At 31.5% G+C, this 21,015-nt stretch overlaps 1 protein-coding gene across 1 annotated transcript; it reads right to left on the reverse strand.

Annotated features, from left to right (window-relative positions):
• Positions 1 to 212: 212 nt before the first annotated feature.
• On the reverse strand, positions 213 to 8,200 carry LOC118203974 (uncharacterized). Its single transcript, XM_085810243.1, has 5 exons — positions 6,835 to 8,200; positions 5,876 to 6,052; positions 5,120 to 5,182; positions 4,648 to 4,847; positions 213 to 2,559 (listed from the first exon to the last, which is right to left on the reverse strand). The coding sequence occupies exons 1-5, from the start codon at positions 6,985 to 6,987 to the stop codon at positions 732 to 734; spliced, it is 2,421 nt and encodes an 806-aa protein (XP_085666369.1). The 5' UTR covers positions 6,988 to 8,200; the 3' UTR covers positions 213 to 731.
• Positions 8,201 to 21,015: the final 12,815 nt, after the last annotated feature.

A 21,015-nucleotide genomic window follows, 5' to 3' on the forward strand; every position in this document is an offset into this window, starting at 1 on the left:
ATATTATAAATATAGCTTAAACATGTTTTATGTGCATACCCAAAGGTGTGGGAAGTAAGCCTTGATTCAAAATCTGTTTTAAAGCAATAAGTAAATAAATAAAATACACTGGTTCTATTAGAATGTCAAAAAATACTGTTATGTATTCTATAAACAAATCCAAATTATCACATCATACTATATAACCCTGGTACAAAAGAAGAAATGTCCGATTAGGAACATACTCTATTTATTTGGTAAAAAAGAAGAGTAAAACATATGCAACATCCCATTATGAAAAATCCTGCAAGCCATTACAATACTATAAGACATTGATTAGTAAGGTAAACATCAGTTGATCATTCTTTCACAACAGCAATAAATGTTTCATTTAAAATTCCTAATAACATGCTAAAACAGATTCACAATTGATGCCTCATTTAAGGTCACACAAAAGTAAATCCGATTTAGCTGACTATGAGATCTTCTATTGTAGAGGACTTTCTAAGGAGAACTGGCTTGTATTCACATTACACATGGGGAAAAACCACAAAAAAACCAACCATGCAGCCAGCCTGTTCGGAAATAGAACAGAAGATGGAACTCCCAGCATTCAGTAACTTTAACCATTCAGCTGTTGGTGGGCCTAATTATTATTCGAAGAGAAAAACAGCAATTTTTCAGTGACAACTACTCTACTTTTTTACAGACAGAACTGAACAGCAAAAACTTCTTAAACTCTTGATTAGATTCTAGTTTACTTTCTTCCTTTTAAAAGCAGGAGATGCAAAACTTTGCCGCTGCTGCCTTTTATTTTGAAGAAGCTTCTTGAGACCAATTCCACGGGCAGTCAAATAATATTTTATTATCTTTGTTTTGATATTGCAACAGGAGGGAATATTTACCTCGCCTGCTTTCTTACAAATCATATTAACAAATTCCACATCCATAGTTACATTTCCATGCATTATTTCGTCTCGAAAATTTTGAATTATTTTTTCACACAGAAGGCACAATTTAAAAATTTCTGGAGAAGGACATTTAAGCCCACCTAAATTTGCAAAATTAATTATGTACTGCTTATTTTCATCAATGGAAGGAGTATTTTGCTCACAAACTAAGAGAAACTGTGAGCATGAATTACAAGCATTTTTCAAAACAGAATTTATTGCAGCTCCTGCAATATAACAGACGTTATTTTCCTCACTAAGGGTGAGATTCTGTAGAGGTACATCAGAAACTTCTGGTATGGTAACAGGCTCTAAAGCTTTTTTCTCCTTCAGAAATTCAAATTCATCTTTCACATAGTTTAATAAGTAAATATCTGAATCAGTAGCATAACTGGAGTTCTTAATGTCAGATATAAACTGAGATAAACAGATAAGCTTTAATGCTTTCACAGCTTGCAAAGCACTTGGCCTCAAACCAGCTTTTCTGCGTATCTGAGAAAATACATTTTCTAGAGCATCTTGTGTCAATCTGCTCGTCAAAATAAACTGAAAATCATTCAGAAAACATGCCTCTGCTAACTGTATGGCTGATAAAGTAGAAAGAATCAAACCAGTATGTAATGGTTTCCACCCTTTACCAATTTCTATAAGCTGTATAACATTAATAAATTCAAAAAGTAACTCAATTTTTTTGCTTTTATTTGTCACAGAAATTGAGTTCTTTCTACATTTAGAGGATAGCATTTGAAACCACTGACATATAAATCTTATCCACCATGCTGTTGTAAGAGCATTAGGGCTTATCTCTTTTAAAGCTACTGCCTTCTCCAATCCCACAGCTGTTTTAATTGGAAAAAACCTCACAGCAGAAGCAACATTCATTTTATCAAAATGTGAGGGGAAGAGGTCTTCTTTGCTGAGATGATGCATAGTTCTCAAACCACAATTTTGGTTTGTTTCAGTAATCCAGATATCTTTTATAAATCCTGCAGATACATGCAAAGTAACCAAATTTTCTTTATTGCAAACATAACTGGGCAGTTTTATACTATGATTAAGAGTTGCAGACCAGAGATTTTTTAAAAGATGTGGCACATCTGCAAATACATAAATAATTTTGCCCTTAATTTCAGTAGTGAAATTATTTCTTTGGTTTCGAGAAACAGATATTCTCAAAGAATTCCACAGGCTTCTATTTACTGCTGCCATATCGCTAACAATACCAACAACATTAAATCCAACAGAATTGACAGCTTCGATAACATTGACAACAAGTTGTTTGAGCTGGCATCCTGTTACCTGTCCAGTTATCTCATGGGCAACCACTTGCTTCCATTTCAGCTTCAAACCTCTTAGTAAAATAACTAAATAGTGATTTCCTGCACCCTTTTGATTTCCTAATGTACATTTACCAATAAATTTACATTTTGAAATATCAAAATCAGGATTGCCAGAAATCTCCATTTCATCCAATGATAAAATACAGTCTTTATCACTAGCATTCATTTTTTCTCCTTTAATTTTCAAAGGTTCAATCATCTCACTGATGACTCCAAAATTCATTTCAAGACCTTGAAGTCTTTTATTTAAAGTGCTGTATGAAAGCACGGAAAACCTATTCTGTGCAAGTAATTATAACCATGCTTGCCCAAGGCAAATCTAACTTTGAGGCCTTTTATTATTCCCTCGTTAGACCATTTTGCAATGCTTCTACGAGGAATTTTCAACATTCCTATTTGTTCATCTGAAAGAAATGTTTTCACTCCTTTCAGCAATTCCTCATGCTGTACTTGAAGGTCATGAAGTTGAATTTCAGTGCTATGCCATTTTTTTAAAACATTAATTTCATTTTTTTTTTGTTGCTGTAAGTTCTTTCAGTAATATTTTGTTCTGGCATTGCAGAAGCGAGATCAATTCACTCTGCTGTTTTATAAAATTCCTTAAAAGAACATCCTGGAATAAAGAAAAAATCTATATGAATAATCATCAAAGAAGGGGGGGAAACACAACAAACAAACAAAAAAGATCTGAAAGGTTTCAGATTTTAAATTACACCCAAAGGGGCCTTTTTTTAACATTTTGTGTTTTACCTTTATTTATTAAATATCAAGTTTTTCACACTTAAATTATAAAATTCAGTTCAACAGCAATATTGCAAGATAATTTTAAAATGAACATATCTTCAGAATTCCCGATTCATTGTCTCACATAAAAGTGTCTTTTCTGTACAATATTGCCATTGCTCACTTTGAAATCCTCAAGTTTGTTAATCAAAAATTTGTTAAAGTTTTACAACATACAAAATATATATTAAAACAAATTCCGAATTTCAAGTTCGGTCTTCCAGATGTCCATATTCACAGTAGAATTAAGTCATTCAAAATTTGATGGCTCTAGGTACCGTTGTTTTATCAGAATGCAAAAAACATACATGCATTTATGCAGATTCTTCACTATATAATTTCTTTAAATATAGTACAGGGTGATAATATTTGGTGGCAACAATTTGAAAAGTGATGCAGCCATTTATAGTGTTTCAATACAAAACGAAAACAATAGTCCTTCAGGAACAAAGCCCCTTTGGATTAAATGTCAAACTTAAACAGATAATAAATAAATCCACAAAATAAAAATGCAAGTTCCAGGTCTCTTTTCCTATACTGTGGTGGGTTTTTAAATTTGACTCTATTGTTTTCAGCATTTTCTAGATTATTTTTGTTTTATTTTCTAATATTTAAAATTTATTTCACTTAAAAATAGATTTTTAAATTTAAAATTTATTTTTTAAAATTTATTTCCAGCTTTTCAAGGGATCGATTATCTCCATAATCATGAGCAATTTAATAACACAAATTATCAACTTATATCACAGCCTTCACAAATGCTGATGAAATTAATTAAAATTAATTACAATTTGGTTGCAAGATGAATCTAAAGGTTGTTTTTGCAAACAAAACTGAAATTTACAGAGAGAATTTGCAACTATTGATGAAATTAATTACATTCCTTTTACCAAAAAATTACTTTATAGAACATTTTAAATGCATATAAGGAAGCAATTTAATTATACATTAGTTATCAACTTACATCAGAGCCTTCACAAATAGATGGTATTCATTGCAAAATGAGGCTAAAGGCTGTTCTTGCAAACAAACCTGAAATGTACACAAAGAATTTGTAAATGCTGATGAAATTAATTACATTCCTTTTACCCCCCCCCAAAAAAGTTAATAGAAACATTTTGTATAAGCAAGCAATTTAATAATACACTAATTATCTACTTACATGAGATCCTTCACAAATAGATGGCATTTTATCACAAGATGAAGTTGAAGCTTGTTCTTGCAAACAAACCTGAAATATATATATAAGAAATTTAGAAATACAGATAATATAAACTACATTCATTTTAAGAAATAATTATTTTACATAACATTTTATAATTCATAAATAGATAATAAATTGTTAACACTCAAAATTCAAAAATAATTCCATAGCACAACAGCCAGATATAGTACAGCTGTTTAGCAACCATAAGACAAACAATTTCATATTTCAGAAATTGTATAAAAATTCATTAATATATGTAAAACATATGACATTTAATAGCTGCTCAAATGAAAACATAGAATAGATTCTTTACTAGCAGCTGTTATTTAATCAGAAGGTAATGCTAAATGTTGTCGCAAACACACCTGAGATGTACTGTAATGTTCACATTTGCAACCACTGGTGAAATGAAATAAAGTGCATGATTATGAAGATGGAAACATTTAAAAAAACATAGTACAGTTTACGAATAGAAGTGAAAAAACTATTAAAATTTTTTAGAAGTGCAAAATGGCAATTTACATCAGATACTTCGGCAGCAAAATTTATTTCTCCAAAATATGAAGCTGAAGGTTGTGGCAAATGAACCTAAAAGAAATTATAATATATGAAATATGTGGAAGTGAAAGAAATTATAAACTCTGATCGGATAAAAATAAATACAAATAATCATTACCATTTTCAAAGTAACTCAACTTATAAAAAAGCATAAATACATTGGACTGTTCATAGCATTCATACTTCTTAAACATAAGTAAATATTACGTTAATATATTTTTAAATTTTAGAAACAGTGTTAATACTTTTTAGAAAAAGTTTATAATACTAAATATTTAATAACTGTTCAAATGAAGACTTACAACAGATGGTTCAGCAACAGAAATCGCTTCAGTTGATAAAGGTAAACTGTGCAGCAAGCCACCCTGAAGATGCAAAAATTATGAAACACATATAAGTAAGTATACCTGAAAATGCTGATAAATAAAATATACTTAATGTAATTTTAATAATAAATAATATAAATAATCCTAATAAGTTTTGTAAATCTTTAAACAAAAAATAACAACATTCAGACAAGACATATAAGACATTAAAATATACATTTAAATCAATATATTATAACTATATTGTTGTATTACTAAAGATTAAAGTTATTAATTTCAATATTATTTCTTTTACTTACTCCATAAATATTTCTCTCTATTTATCTGGAATTTAAAATTAAGCAAAAAAGCAACTTTAGTTTAATACAAATTTTGATTTAAATTTTTTTGACTTTGAAGGCAATCAGATACCGGTTTCTTTCTTTTAGGAGCAAATTTGAAGAAACCAGACCCATATATGACCGTCCTCGAAAAACTACAAAAACTTTATCCAAAAACTACATCAAATTGAGGTTTTACGCTTAATTTTCAATATATGATTATAATAACAAAGTACATACATATAACAACAGCAAAATTTTAATTTTTTAATCTAATCTTAGGGACTGTAATTACAGCTTTATCACATAATGCCTTAATTTCAATATTTTGATTCTTTTATAAAGCAATTTAGTCCATTTGTAATAAAAACATATTTTTTTACGAAAAACCATAAAAATAAAAAACACATACATTACAAAAATTGGATGTAACTGAACGGTGCTTTGGTAAACCAATGCCTTTTAGACGCTGTGGGGTCAACAGTTGTGGGGGATTAGGCACACTGAAAAGAGTTGGCACAGCATTGGGCTTGAGTTTTTTACGCCCATCTTGCCTAGAGCATTCAAATTGATTTTCTTCAAAATGTACCTGCATATTTAACAAAAGCATGCATAAAATTTAACATTAAAATCAAAAGCACTAGTATTAAATTACAGTTACATATATTATAATAATTTAAGAATGTAATTTTCTGATAAATTTAAATTTTTTTTATGAAAATAGAATAAAATTTTTAAAAAGTAATCATGTTTGTAAAACTACTTAAAACATATTTCCTGCTCACACACTAAAAATAAATTTAAAGTACCTATAGTTAAAAATACAACATTAAGATTTACTACTACAATAAAGGATAATAATGGGATCAAAACGAATCATCGAATATTCAAATTAATATTTAACTTCTTAAAAATATCTAAAAATACAGAATATATTTATCTTACTATAAAGAAAAAACAAAATCATTTATTATTTGGATCATACCATCCAGTTTTTAACATTGGCGCCAACTATCCGATTTGGCGACAATACATCAGAATCAAAACATAGAATGCTACTTTAAATCACCAAACGTACAGTAAAATTAAAGAAAAGAAAAAGGCACATCACATTTCTAACTGAGCACAAAGTTTACATGAAATGTATGATACAAATTTTACAAACGGTATAAACTTTTCACGATAACAAAAGAAACAACATGAAACAACGATATTTTACTGCACAAACACATACACATTCCGCATTTGATTTTGTACTTATAAAATCAGTTGATCGTCAATAAGTGACAGTTAAATGAAAATAAATATTTTAAAGTACCAAGAAGAGTAATTTTTCTAACATTCTATGGAAAAATACGAAGCTGAACTTACCTCACAAAGATACGCTCCTGGGCCCGGGATCCATTGATCTCGACGAGAATTAACTATCCATTTTCTTCGTCTTCCTTCATTTCTAGGGAAACGAAACATCCTAAAGTTATTTTTAGACTGATTCGAACAATTTGGTGCAGCACAACCACCCATTTTTCTGAAAATTAGGTCGGAATTGATCCACAAATATGTCAAGAAATCAGTGCTAATCCAATAGCGAATACCAACAAGTTAGCTTCAAAATGGATGATGATTCAGCTCCCCTTTATAGTAGCCTTAGTTTCACCTAGCAAGACGCTGTACCCCACTTTTTACTACTACGGCGCGCTTTCGAAAGAATTGTAATGCTGAATAGTGTGTTTATGTGCTAATTGTGAGATTTTCGCAATTTAAATTATTATGAATGGGAATTTACGCAAAATCTTTAGTGAATAGTTATTGTTTATCGCCATAGTGTATTTGAGGAAAGAGGAGAATAATTCACTGCTGATGTATACATTAACAGTATGAAAAATTTGGAAGGTGATACTCGGCAATAAGTGTGCTGCATTTCATCGCAAAATTCAGCGACGCCAGTAAAACAAACGAAAGTGTTCGAAAAACTTATCCACATCTGAAGCCACTATACAAAAATTGTATGTGTGCCAATACAGCAATTTAAATTTATATAAAAAAAAAAAAAAAAAAAAAATTTCAGAAAACTTCAGATCAAGGAATAAGAATTGCAGTGACTCTATGTGCTTAAAAACTACGAAGCATACTGCAGACTTTCGTGCCAAAATCAAGGTTGACAAATAGATTAATACATTTTATTGTTTCTTTTAGTGTATATATTTCAAAATTATTAAAATAACTTGAACAGTTGCTTAATTGCTTAAAACAGCAATGAAGTTCATTTATAAAGATATACAAGGAACTTCATTATTCATTGCTTTGGTGAACAACTGAAATTTTCTAAATTACCTAACTTTATACATTAAATATCTTCGTAATGCTCTGTTTCATAAAACTAACTACTAACTAAAAGCTTAGCTACTTACTATTCATTTGTTATACATTAAAATATTTTCTGATTTATTTACTAAATGCGTAATCAATCATCAGGATTATTAAATGTATTAAGAATTTCATACCTGCTTGTGCAGTGTGAATGCATGTTTGTGTAATGAACTTTGATTTTCATGAACGAAAAAGAAATACAATCTCCGAATAAGTACTTTTTTGTTTTCCAGTTCCTGTGTTTAGCTGTAAAAGTAAATTCACTTCAAGTATGTGTCTGTGTAATTTTGACGATGTAAATGCTGAAATGTATGTATAGTAAAAACTCAACAAAAAAATATCCAGAAAGCTCTTGAAATTTTGGATAGCTGAGCATATAAAAAGTGAAATATTGTAATAAGTGAATGGAAGAATAAACTACTAGTCTAAAATCATAAAAACAGTTCATCTTATTTGTATCAACTTGATTATCAAAAGCCAGTATTTAATATTATGCACGATTTTGAAAAAAATGTATGCTGCTGATCTTTGGAATATGATAACGGGCGATTTTTACAATGGTTGTTATGTGGATTAAGACTGCAAGTTGAGACTTTAAATATGAACAATAGTAATCTGAAAATTTGAAGTAGTAATTTTATATCCAACAATCTCTGCCAAATAACTTCCATGTTTTAAGTAATTAAAAAATATATTTTTAACCACTTATTATTAATTTTATAAAGTACATTCTATAATTTAAATTTTATTTATTTTCATCTATTTTTAATGTTTGCCATTATAAATTTCATACTATGTACTTTTTTTAAGATTTCATAGTTATTTTATGTAAGAAAGGGATTTATGTGCAACAGATATTCAGTGAAAATCATTTAACACAAAACTAAAGGGACTGAAATATTTTTTCGTGTTATTGAATATTGAAAAAAAAAAAAAAAAAAAAAAAAAAAAAAACATATATTCAACAAAATTAAGCTTATAAGAGTACATTTTATTTAAATAGATATGTATATATGCATGTATTTAATAAAAACCAATGAAACAAAAACATCCACAAGAACTTAATGGAATTCAATACAAAATTTTCAAGTTTTTGGAAAACAAAACATTTTTTGAGTTTTGGGAAAATAATCTGATATTTTTCTTTGCATTGTCTTTTTTAGCATTTTCGCCTAGCACGGGTTTCTCCCCTATATCGGACTCAAGAGGGAAATTTTGTAAAGCCTCTTTTCACGTCATTTCCCTCTTGGCGTCAAAAAAATCCTTCCGAGGATTTGGCGATTTTCGCCGATTCAAGATGGCGGAAAAAATTGCGCCAAGTGCCAGATATCTGAGTCTTCCCAACTACTGTAACGAATTCCTCCGATAGTACAGTAAGACAGTTCATTAATACAGAAACTTTCTCAAACATTTCATTAAGTGTCAGCTCAGTTTCAATATCTTACTTCTCCATTTCTTTCGGCGCCGAAGAATCTGATACTTTTGAGAATCGTGTGTAATGAAAATAATTTTCATTCATGCTTGGAGTCGCTGAATTCTGTGCAGTGCAACATATGAGCCAAACTCACTAATTTTTACTGACACTGCCATATACTCATCACTGAATTCCAAAGCTAACTGATGAGGTGTTTGTGTGGCGTTTGTAGGCGTGGAAGGCAAAAGTACCGTAGATAAACAAAACTGGCTCGTGTCACAGGCTATTCCGAGGTTATTTCAAAACTAAATTAGCCTCTTTTCTACGAAACATGTGAAACCACCTCCCTTTCATTTCACATCCCGTTTAAATCTTGCCAGCGATACCAGTGTTTTCTGTATTTTGTTCATTTCCAGAAAAGATATCTTTTCGTGTTAAGCGATTTTTGTTTCGTGTTAAGAGAAACAAAATGCATGAAAATACATAGTAGTTTGTCGGGACCGTTGCATTATTTCGTGTTCACCGATATTTCGCGTTAAACGTATTCCACTGTATACAGATGTGTTTGGACTATGTATATACAAATAATGTTTTAAAAGGAAAATTTATAATCCTTCCAAAAATTTTTGTGCATTATGCTGCTAAAAATTTATCAGTAAATATATAAAAAAAGAAATTTAGAACCAATTTTTCAGAAAGAATAAAAATTGAAATTAAAATTAACTTGATAAAATCCTGTTTAGACTAGTAAAATCTTTTTAAATTGGAAGATATTTTTAACTTTTGATTTTACTTCTCCCCCCCCCCCCCATTTTCCTTTGCTACTGCTGTTTGATAAGAGGTTCTAGTAAAGTTTTGTGTTAAAATTATTTTGAACTTCCAAAGATTTTCCACTGCAGGATTTTAATTTTTTCTACATTTTTAAGGGCATGTTTTCTTTTTTTTTTGGTGAACTATAAGATAAAAAAAATATATTGAAATGGTTCATCAGCTGATTCTGAATACAGAGAAGCAAGGATTTTGTTTTAGAAGGGGAAATGTAATTAAATTCGACATACCTCCTCTTGATGATATTATGTTAAAGTTGGTTGGATTCCTCACCTTTCTTGTTCTTTTATACTACTTTTTTGGTTTTTCTTGTGATGGTTTATTTTAACATGTTGACTGCCATGGGGGTCACCACTGACCTGCACTTGACTTGGTTACAGCGCCGTGGGTGCCACTGGCAACGCGACCAATAGTACAATACATAACTAGAATAAATATTGATGCTGATAAATTTTTTAAATAGTACCATTGTTACTATAATGGTTTGAAGAATAATAAATCGTAAAAATTTAAATTATAAATCACAAAAATGGTCTACAGATGTTTGGAGGTCCCTGATGACCCCCAGCATGAAGCACAATTATATAACATTATTTTCTGTAGATAATATTTCGACATAATATATATCGCATAATAAAAATTTCAAGTTGCCGTTATGGGCAAATCACGTAAAATGCGCGCAGCAGTCAACATGTTAATTTTTACATTTTAAAGTATTCTTGTTCTACATTTATAAGATTTTATGAAGATCATTTTAACTTCAATTTTTAAGTCTTTGTGAAAAGTTGGTTCCAAATTTTTTTATATACTATATATAAGAACTCCTACACTCCTAGAAAAAACTAATTTATAAATTTATTTATCCCACATTTTCATTTTCAAACATTTTAGTACATGCTTTTCCTCAATGTTTTAAAAGTTGATTTTTTGTTGAACTGAAATATGTAATATGGAAAAATTCTATCAAAAAACATAAATCAGAATCAAAACAGGAGATAAATAGAGATAATAATAATGTGGGGTATTTGGTTCTCTTCCCTAATAGTCATTTGAAACATTTTAGCGTGTTTTTCCATTCAGCTGAAACAGTAAAAATATAGAAAAATTCCCATAGAAACATAATTCGGCTGAGAAACAAAACAGGCAAAAAATTGGGTTGGCGTCAGGAAACTGATTGGTCTAAAACAGAGCTTCTTAAACGTTTTTTCAGTCGTGAGCCTTTTTTATCATAGATTTTTTTTCACGAGCCCAAAATATTTATGAAAATTTTGTGGGACCCCACAAGCATTACGAAAATCTGACACACGTGCGAGTGAAACTGTCAATTTTTTCACTTGTATTGTAAGATAGTATTGCAGTTTTAGGTCATATCTTTAATTTCTCATTTTAAGACATAGAACAATGTGAAAATTTTAATTAATTAACAGACGAAATGACAGCGTCACGTGCAAAGCAAGTAAAGTGAATGTTTATATTATAAACAGAATGCGTTGAAACATTTTTGTTTTTCTCTTTGTCTGTATGGTCTTATCTTTATCTATTTTCAGATACATTGTGTAAAAATATTGGATAATTGTAAAATTATTCTATTAAGTTTAAGAAATACCAAAACTACTGAAATTTTTTGCGACCCCCTGCTGTAGATGGAGGTTGCGATCTACAGTTTAAGAAAGTCTGGTCTAAAATAATGTTACAATATTTGATTTTGTTGGAACATTGGATAACTGAGGCCACACCCAGTGCAGTTATGGCAGGTGTGCAAATTTTGGAATTTACAGAAATATCAAGTAGCAAAATTTTTGGAATTTAGGAGTGGAAAAGTTTTTAGAATTTAGGACCCACAGAGATTGCATAGCACAACAAAATGTATCTGCTGAAGCTAGGACTCCAGTGCATGGTTATATTCTTATAAAGAGTGTATGCCTGAATGCAAAGATGCATTTTGAGTCATCATCGCTAGGTCACCAGCCTACACAGCATTGTGTGATACATCCTTCATGTAAATAAGAAATAAAATTGACAGCACTTTAGTTAAATAACCTAACTCATTCCTTGTAAGTATTATGCAAGAGTATTGTAATTGTTGAATAATAATACGACACTTGCTTTTTGTTCATCTGATATGGGATAGATATTCTAGCAGTTATTCCAGCAGAAGTTTGCAAAAACAAATCATTCTTTATTTACTTAGATAATCAAAATACACGAGCTATGAACATAACATATTAAACCGTAATTCACTTTTCACATTAGACAGCCAATGTTTATTAATTTTCACATAAGTCGTACTTTCCTGTAAATTTGAAAATACTCTATTGTATGCTGTTCTGTTCAAGAAATCATTTTTTTTAAATGCAATTGATAATTTGTTTTTTTACAAAATTTTAACCTGGGAGTTATGAACAAATTTGTGGGGTGTCACCAAATTCAAAGAAATTTGACAATAAAAGATATACGGAATTTGAAGAGAATTTTGGATGTTTTTTAACATTTGCTAGGAATTTTAAATTAAACATTTCCATATTTTAATTCTGATTTTATTGCTTTTCACTTGATTTATGTGTTATATTTGATAATTTCCAAACAGTTCGAATCAAATTTCAAAGCAACTGCATACGCGCAGCTAAGATTTAGTTTTTTCGTCTATCTTAGTAATGTCTTGCATGCAATTTGTAATTGTAATACACTTCATTTATAAACTATGTTTCTTATTTCTAATCAAATTTGTTGTCAAGTAAGCGCATAACATTTCCTAAGCATTGGAAAATTCAATAGTGTCTTAAAGGATAATAAAAACAATTTTGTTTTCGTTGCAGTTTTGTTCATGATGGTTAAATGGCCCAAAATCTCTTGTAAGAGAAATGGGATGGATGCACCAACATCAAATAAACTTAGAGAAAAACTATTAATGAAAATGCAAACAAAAATGTAACCATTGGCTCTCTTTCTACTTATAAAAAAAAAAAAAAAAAAAAAAAGAGTAAATATCAAGAATAGTTTATTTTATACTGTTTTACATGTTGCATTATCAATGGAAAAAGAATATCCATTGTGTGTTAAATGCAGTGAAAACTTGGCACATGGAAAGCACGAAACCTGCGAAATTAAAAATACATTTAGAAACGGTACTTTTCCCGTTTTGCTGCCGCAAACAGTAAAGTCGCCAACAACGGTACTACTGATGCCAAACGGAATATCTTCGCTGCCAACGTTTTACGCCTCATTTTCGAAACAAGTCGCAGCCATTTCTTATTTATTGTTTCTTTCAATACTGGCATACAACTACATAGAATTTTTACAAGATAATTAAAATTTATGCCCCAAGACCATTCGCGGTAATTAAGACAATTAGACTGCAATCACACCACTCACCCGAAGGCAAAAATATAGAAAAGGCAAAATCAAGGGTTAAATTCATCAATTCTAATGAGAATGCAGTAGCAAAGTAAAGCACTGCAGTTTTACATAATTTCTGAGTAAGCTACTTGTACGAATTGAAATAATTCTTGCATTTAAACTTGTATTCCAAATTAAAATTTAACTTGAAATTAATGTAGATAATTACTGAGAGAATTAGATTTTTGTAGCGTAGTTTACGTGAGATGAGATCACGTGGTGTTACATGATACGAACCGGGAAATCAGGATGTTGAACCATGAAAACATAGTAAATTCTTAATGTCTTTTTACAAATTTATTATCTTTATTTATTGGCTTTTTACAAAATTTTAAAATATATTAAAATGTTTGTGCCTTCAAAATAAAAAATTCTTAGAACTAACAGTTGTTAAAATTTTTTATGTGTATATTGTATGTTGTCGTCAACAAAGTCTGCTTGGCGAGATTTGCGCCACTGAAACTGAAAAGTACCTCAGAAACTAAACATAAAGATTAAATACATAAATCTGAAGAATTTTTTTAAGGAATGAGCTGAGAGCATGAAAAATTAAAATGTGTTTTTGAAAAAATATACAACAGTTCCTGAGAAGGATTTACAATCTTCGCATAACCTTTCACATTGGATTTTGCCTTATCATTTTAAAATATATTATATTATAAAGATTAAATCAAAGCAAATTACTTTGTTAGAGATGTGAATGTTCTGACTGAATTTTCTTTTTATCACTTATTATTTAATTGCAGTATTTAAGTTTCGTATTTAATTGCAAAAAATTTAACACCTCATACAATTGGAGAATCGCTCATTCTTCCTTCAGCAATTAAAATGACATCATTTATGCATGCAGAAAAATATAGTAACGATTTAAAAACAATAGCATTAAAAAAGATACCGTTTCTCACCAAATTTTTGTAATATCAGACACTATAGAATACAAAATCCAGTCTTTACTATAAAACTTGAAACTACCGACATTACTAAAATGTTTCAATTTATCATTTATGTGAGATATGTTTTTGAAAACGATGCAGTAGAATATATTTTATGTTGTAATATTTGGGAAGGAAAAGACTCTGGAGAGAAAATATTTGAAATTATTAACAGACATTTTGAAACAATGTTACCTAGACACACTGTGTCGCAGTTAGTACTAATGTAAGCTTTTAAAACTAAGACAATACTTTGGCAAGGAGAATTGAACAAACAAAACAACAACAAAAGAAAAAAAAAAAAAAAAAAAAAAAAAAAACCAGAAACATGCTTTTCCCAATTTACTAAAGAAAATAATACAGGTTTCTTGTTTAAAACCACATATGATAAAACTGACAGAAAGTTTTTTGAAAAATTTCCAAATAAGGAATTAGGTTGGATCTGTGACCCATTTTGCCTTTGGTGTTTTCAATTCCAATGTATCTCTAAATGAAAAAGAACAATTTTTAAGTGACGGAATACTGTGTGTTAAGTCTCTAACTTGCCAAAAATTTTAGTTGATTGGAAACTAATATGCCAATTTAAAAGGAATGAAAGTAAATTATTACGTTTCTTACATAAAATTGTACAGTAAACCTTTAGCTTCTATTTAAAACTTCTAAAATGCTTATGTTACATTTTTCTGTTATATAAGCATTGAAAGTGGATTTCTCACTGAAATAGAAATAATTTTGCTATTGAATTAACATGGAGAACCTTTTTATTGAAATATTTTTTTCTCTGTGACATTAGTTGCATCTACTACAAAATAAAGATTAAAGAACTGTTTTTAAAACATTTTGAATTCGTTGTCATATTGATCTATGAAGCACTAGATCAGTGAGTTTTTATTACATTATTGAGAAAAATATAGTTTTTAAACAATCAAAAAATTTAAAGCGGAGATAATTATTTGTCAAATATGAATGTGTTTTCAAAGAGGAAATAAATAATAATAAGAAAATTCAGTCATCCCCCATCTCTAACAAAGTAATTTGCTTTGATTTAATCTTTATAATACAATATATTTTAAAATGATAAGGCAAAATCCAACGTGAAAGGTTATGCGAAGATTACGATAGTACCTAGAGTATTCAGCATTTCGTATAATCCTATAACCAGATAATAATAATATTAAAATAAATTTTATCTGAATGAAGTTTTCTTATTACAGAAACAGTAAAATTATGCAATTACATTAACGAATACACTTTCAGACAATATACTTAATATCGTTTACAAGCGCAAACCAAAGTTCTGTTTATGTTACATCTCGCCTTTCAGCGCATGCTCAAGGACCATTATCCGATATAACTTTTAGGGGCGCCCCGTATTTTAAAATATATTTATTTAAAATAGAATCAGTAACTAATTTCGCGGAGGCTTGTTTTAAGGAAACAATTTCGGTCCACGTACTAAAATGATCAACCATAACAAGAAGATACCAACTTTTATTTATCTGACTTTTCGGGAAAGGGCCCAATAAATCGATGCCAATTATTTCATTTGGAAATTCTGATTTAATGCTATTTAGAAACCCGGCCGGGCAGAAATTAATATAATTAACTGCTTGACATGTTGGGCAGGACTGGACATAAGCTCTTGTTAACTTTTGCAGCTCAGAAAAATAAATTGCTTCGCGTACGCGTTGGATGGTTTTTCGAATACCACCATGAGAGGCCAAAGGCGAGTCATGCAACTCCCGCGGTATATTTAATCTAAGACTAGCTGGGATAACAGGTCGAAATTCGTTGTTGGAATTCGTAGTTTTTGTATAAAAAAATAAATCATCTATTACTTCGTAATGGGCCGCCCTATTCCTTATCGCCACAATATCTTCGTGGCTAAAATTTTCAGGATCTTTTAAATAATCATAAATGTTTTTAAATTCCGGATTCTTACCCAGTTCGGTTATTACAGTCGGGAATGTATCGTACATGCTTGCCACCTTTATAGTATTACCTTCTTCATCTTATTTTATTCTGGATAGGGCATCTGCTACGATATTTTCCTTTCCGGGGATGTGTTTGATTACCAAATTATACTCATGTAACTTAAGTGCTCATCTTATTAACCTTGGGGATAATTTTTTCCCTGAGTACAATCTAGTTACCACCACATGATCAGAATACACTGTTACTGGCGCACTTCCAAAATAGACTCGGAACTTTTGCACTGCTAACAGAACTGCAAGTGCCTCTCTTTCAGTCGTAGAATAATTTCTTTGGGTTTCATTTAAAGTTCTACGAAAAAATGCCACGGGCTGCTGATTTTGCGAAAGTACTGCTCCTACCGCATAATCCGAAGCATCCGCTGAAATTTCTAAATTCTCATCGTTCTCAGGAAATTTCAAAGCAGGGGCTTGCGTTAATGCTTGCTTTAATTTTTCAAACTAACTATTGGCTTCCGCCGTCCCCTAGAATCTTGCCTTTTTCCTTTTTAATTTTAACAATGGTTCAGCAATAGCTGCAAAGTCTTTTATAAAGGACCTATAATGTGAACAAAGTCCTAGAAAAGAAGATAGCTTCTTCGCCGTATTTGGCGGCGGATACTTTTGAATAGCGATTATATTTGATTCGTCCGTCTCGATTCCTTTCTGAGATATTTTGTATCCTAAGTATTTTAATTCAGGGGCTGTAAATTTGCACTTTTCAACATTGACTTTTAGACAGGCCTCATTTAATAATGAAAACACCTCTCTCAAATCTTTTATATGTTGATCCAAATTATCACTAGTAATAATGATATCGTCTAAATAGAAAAATGTGGTCTTTCCTAGAACAGGCCTTAGCACAATGTCCATACATCGCTGAAATGTCGCCGGTGCCCCTGAAAGGCCAAACGACATACGCAAGAATGCATAAGTGCCAGACTTGGTTATAAAAGTAGTCTTAGGCACATCTTCTGGTTTTATACCTATTTGAAAATAACCAGTCGTTAGGTCTAACGTAGTCATGCATTTCGTAGAAGTTATGTTCCTTAAAATTTCTTCAATAATAGGTAACGGATATATCGGGTATTTAGTTATGGAGTTTAATCTACGATAGTCAATTGCGAAACGCCACCGTTTCGGATGTGTTACTGGATAATCCTTATTTTTCTTACATAACACAACCGGGCTAGCATAACTACTTGAGATGGGCGTTATGATCTTTTTACGTAACATATCTCTAATGTGCCACTCTATAATTTTTTCTTTATTTTTATCGTACCGACACGGCTTGGCTTGTGGCGAACTGGAAGTGAATCTCCTGTGTCAATATTATGGTTCGTCACTTAAGTAAATCCGGGAATATCACTAAATAACGAAGCAAATTCACTTATCACTTGGCGAATTTTTTGTTGCTCTCCCGTAGGCAGGTGGTTAAGATTTAACGTGAGTGGTTCTCATTTTTCTTCTAGCACTGGTTTCATGGTTAGCTTAAGTTAAAATCCAGCGTTGCTTCTGCCTCTGAAAGAAAATCTATCCCTAAAATTACATGTGCTTGTAGATTTTTTACGATGAAAAACATGATCTTTACTTGCTCGTTCTTAATACGAATATAGAGTGGTATTTTACCTATGCATTTGCATCTTTCCCCCTGCGCAGCTAACACTGTCGTATTATCCGAATTATATATTCTGCATCTACGGAAATATTTCCTAAAAAAACCTTCTGCCACACAGGAACACTGCGCGCCTGTATCCAGGAGTTCGGTGGCTGGGATATTGTTCACCAAAACTTCAATCTTTGGAAGAATCAAATTTTTCACAATAACTGTATTTAACTCGAAGGAAGAGGGTTTTTCTTGGCCTGCGGATTGCCGCACCCTCCCGTCAGCAGAAATCCGTTTTAGTTTAAATCTTCTTTCTTCCTTTCCATGCCTTCCTTCTTTTTCCGCTGGCCTTCAAACTTTTTTTCTGGCTTACCACTGAACTGTCGACGTTCGCCGGTTGTTTTTGGATACTCAGGTTTCCTTGACCACTGATTCGACTTGCTTCCGTAGCCGTGTTCTTGCCTTTGCTGTGGTCTTTTGGCGCACCAAATTGGCTTCGTTGCTCCTACTGGCGTGTTCTTTCAATGTCCGCCGTTCTTCTACTTTCAAACTGGATTGCTAGCTCAAATAACTTTCCAGTGCACTCGGGTTCCTTAATTGAATAAAGTCTTGTACTTGGGGAAGTAACCTAGGCAAAATTACTTGGATTATTTCAGGATCCGGACGGCTTCCATACAAGAGTTTAAAGACGCGAATTTTTCTTAAAATAAAGCTTGAAAGATTTTCGATTCGTTGCTGGTGTTCGCGCTTTATGTAAATTTTGATTTTGTTCCCTGCAAGAGGGCGCCTGCGAGCGCCGAACTGCTTGTATATCTATTGTACGAACTTGTTCTTCACACAGTCTAATAAACGCAGTAACGAACGTTTGAGTCTACTTTCCATCCGCTAACATGGTCCGTCGTAAGCCAGCGCATTTCTTTGGATGATGTGTCAAGACAATTTTTAACGTTCTGGTATAGAAGGACATTTCGTGCAGGAAAACGGATTTATATTTTGTCTGGATTGTGAAAACAGCGGCAGGAATATGGAGTCAATTTTAAAGCAAAAGCGTATCATTAAGGGTAAGTTGACTCGTTTAATTTCACAAATAAATAGTTTACAAAATCAAGAAAATTCTTTTTCTGCCATTGAAGTGTACGAAAATGATGTTAGTGCATTAAGTGTTGAAGTGAACTGTTTAAACGATAACATTCTTGGTACTTGTTCTGACGCAGAGTTTAGTAAATATGAAATAGAAATGAATGAATTATTTTCCAAATTAGATGCATTAAAAATTACTTTAAAGGAAGAATCAAGAAAACTTAGAAATTCAGGCAAAGATATAATAAATGCTAATGCAAACGGCTTGAAACTTCCTCGCGTGGAATTGCCAGTGTTTACTTCTAATTATGTTGATTGGATATCATTCAGGGATTTATTTCTTGCCAGTGTTGGAAATAATAGTACATTAAGTGACAGTCAAAAATTGCAATATCTTAAGCTTTCTGTGAAAGGTGAAGCTGCTGTTTTACTACAGTCAGTTCAAATTTCAAACGCGAATTATGAAAAGGCATGGGAAGCGCTTACTGAACGTTATGAAAACGAAATAGAAATAATAAACGCAGCATTAAATAAATTAACTTCACAGCCTGTTCTAAAACATGAATCAGCTTCAGGTTTGCGGAGATTAATTGATACAACACAACAGTGTATTGATACATTAAAAATCCTTAAACAGCCGGTAGAGCATTGGGATACTATGATTATTTTTCTGTTAAAAGGGAAACTTGATCATGAAACACTAAAAGAGTGGACGATAGAGCATTCGAACAAGAAAATTTCTGCTTTCGCTGAATTCAAGCGTTTTATTTTAAACAGAGCGAATGCTATTGCCTCTTTGGCGAAGTGCCAGAGGGAGAAGTCAGTTTTGCCTTCTGAAATTAAAACTCGCGGTTCAAGTAGCAGATACGCTTTTTCGTCCCAACTTGTGGCTAATGTGTGCGTTCATTGTAAGAGTAATTCTCATTCTCAGTTATTTAAATGTGATAGTTTTTTAGAACTCCCTATCAAAGAAAAATGGGATATTATTAAAAGGAATAAATTATGTGCTAATTGTTTGAAAGATAGTAAAACGCATCCCATTTTTAAATGTCGTGCAGGAATGTGTAAATATTGTTCAAAGCCACATAATACAGTGTTATGTTCGAAAAATTCAAATGATGAAAAATGTCATATACCCATGGAACACGGAACTTCTGCTATTAGTAGCAATAACGCCACGGTGCCTGTTGCGCAAGCAGTTTTATTGCCTACTGCGATTGTTTATGTTAAAGATATTAATGGCGATTTACAAAAATGCAGGATGCTAATTGATTCAGGTAGCCAGGGCTCATTTATTCGAGAGCACTGTGTAAATTTACTGCAGTTAAAGCGTACTAGTGCAAACATAAGTGTAAATGGCCTGAGCTCGCAAAAAATTGGAAAGGTTTCAGGTTCAGTTAAATTACAAGTAACATCTCCATTTTATAAAAACGCAAGCATTTTAGTTAATGCATTAATTATACCCAAGATCACGTGTGACCTCCCTCAATATCAAGTTGATAGATCTGTTTTGACATCTTTCAAACATTTGTGGTTGGCAGATACAAATTGTTTCCAGCCTGGCCCAATAGATATTCTTTTGGGCGCAGATGTATTTGGCGAGATAATGCTTCATGGACGTTTAACTGTTCCGGGTCATTCGTTAACAGCCTTGGAATCAATATTCGGCTGGGTCATTATCGGAAAGACTAAAAGTGTATCACAGACAATTGTATCTAATCATGCTAGTTGTACCAATGTTCAGCTCCAGCTTGAAAAATTTTGGAAATTGGAAGAAATTTCGGAGATAAAGCATTACACAGAAGAGGAAATTGAATGTGAAAATCATTTCAAGCGGAATTTTTCTCGTGATTCAACAGGTAGATTTGTTGTTAAGTTTCCATTTCGTAGATCGGGAAATGAACTTGGGTCATCAAGGGATGTTGCTGTACATCGTTTACAAAGCATTGAACGTCA

The sequence above is a fragment of the Stegodyphus dumicola genome, chromosome 2 (genome assembly GCF_044657685.1).
Source record: "Stegodyphus dumicola isolate Sdum_Otavi_A_Nest chromosome 2, ASM4465768v1".
NCBI lineage: Eukaryota > Metazoa > Arthropoda > Arachnida > Araneae > Eresidae > Stegodyphus > Stegodyphus dumicola.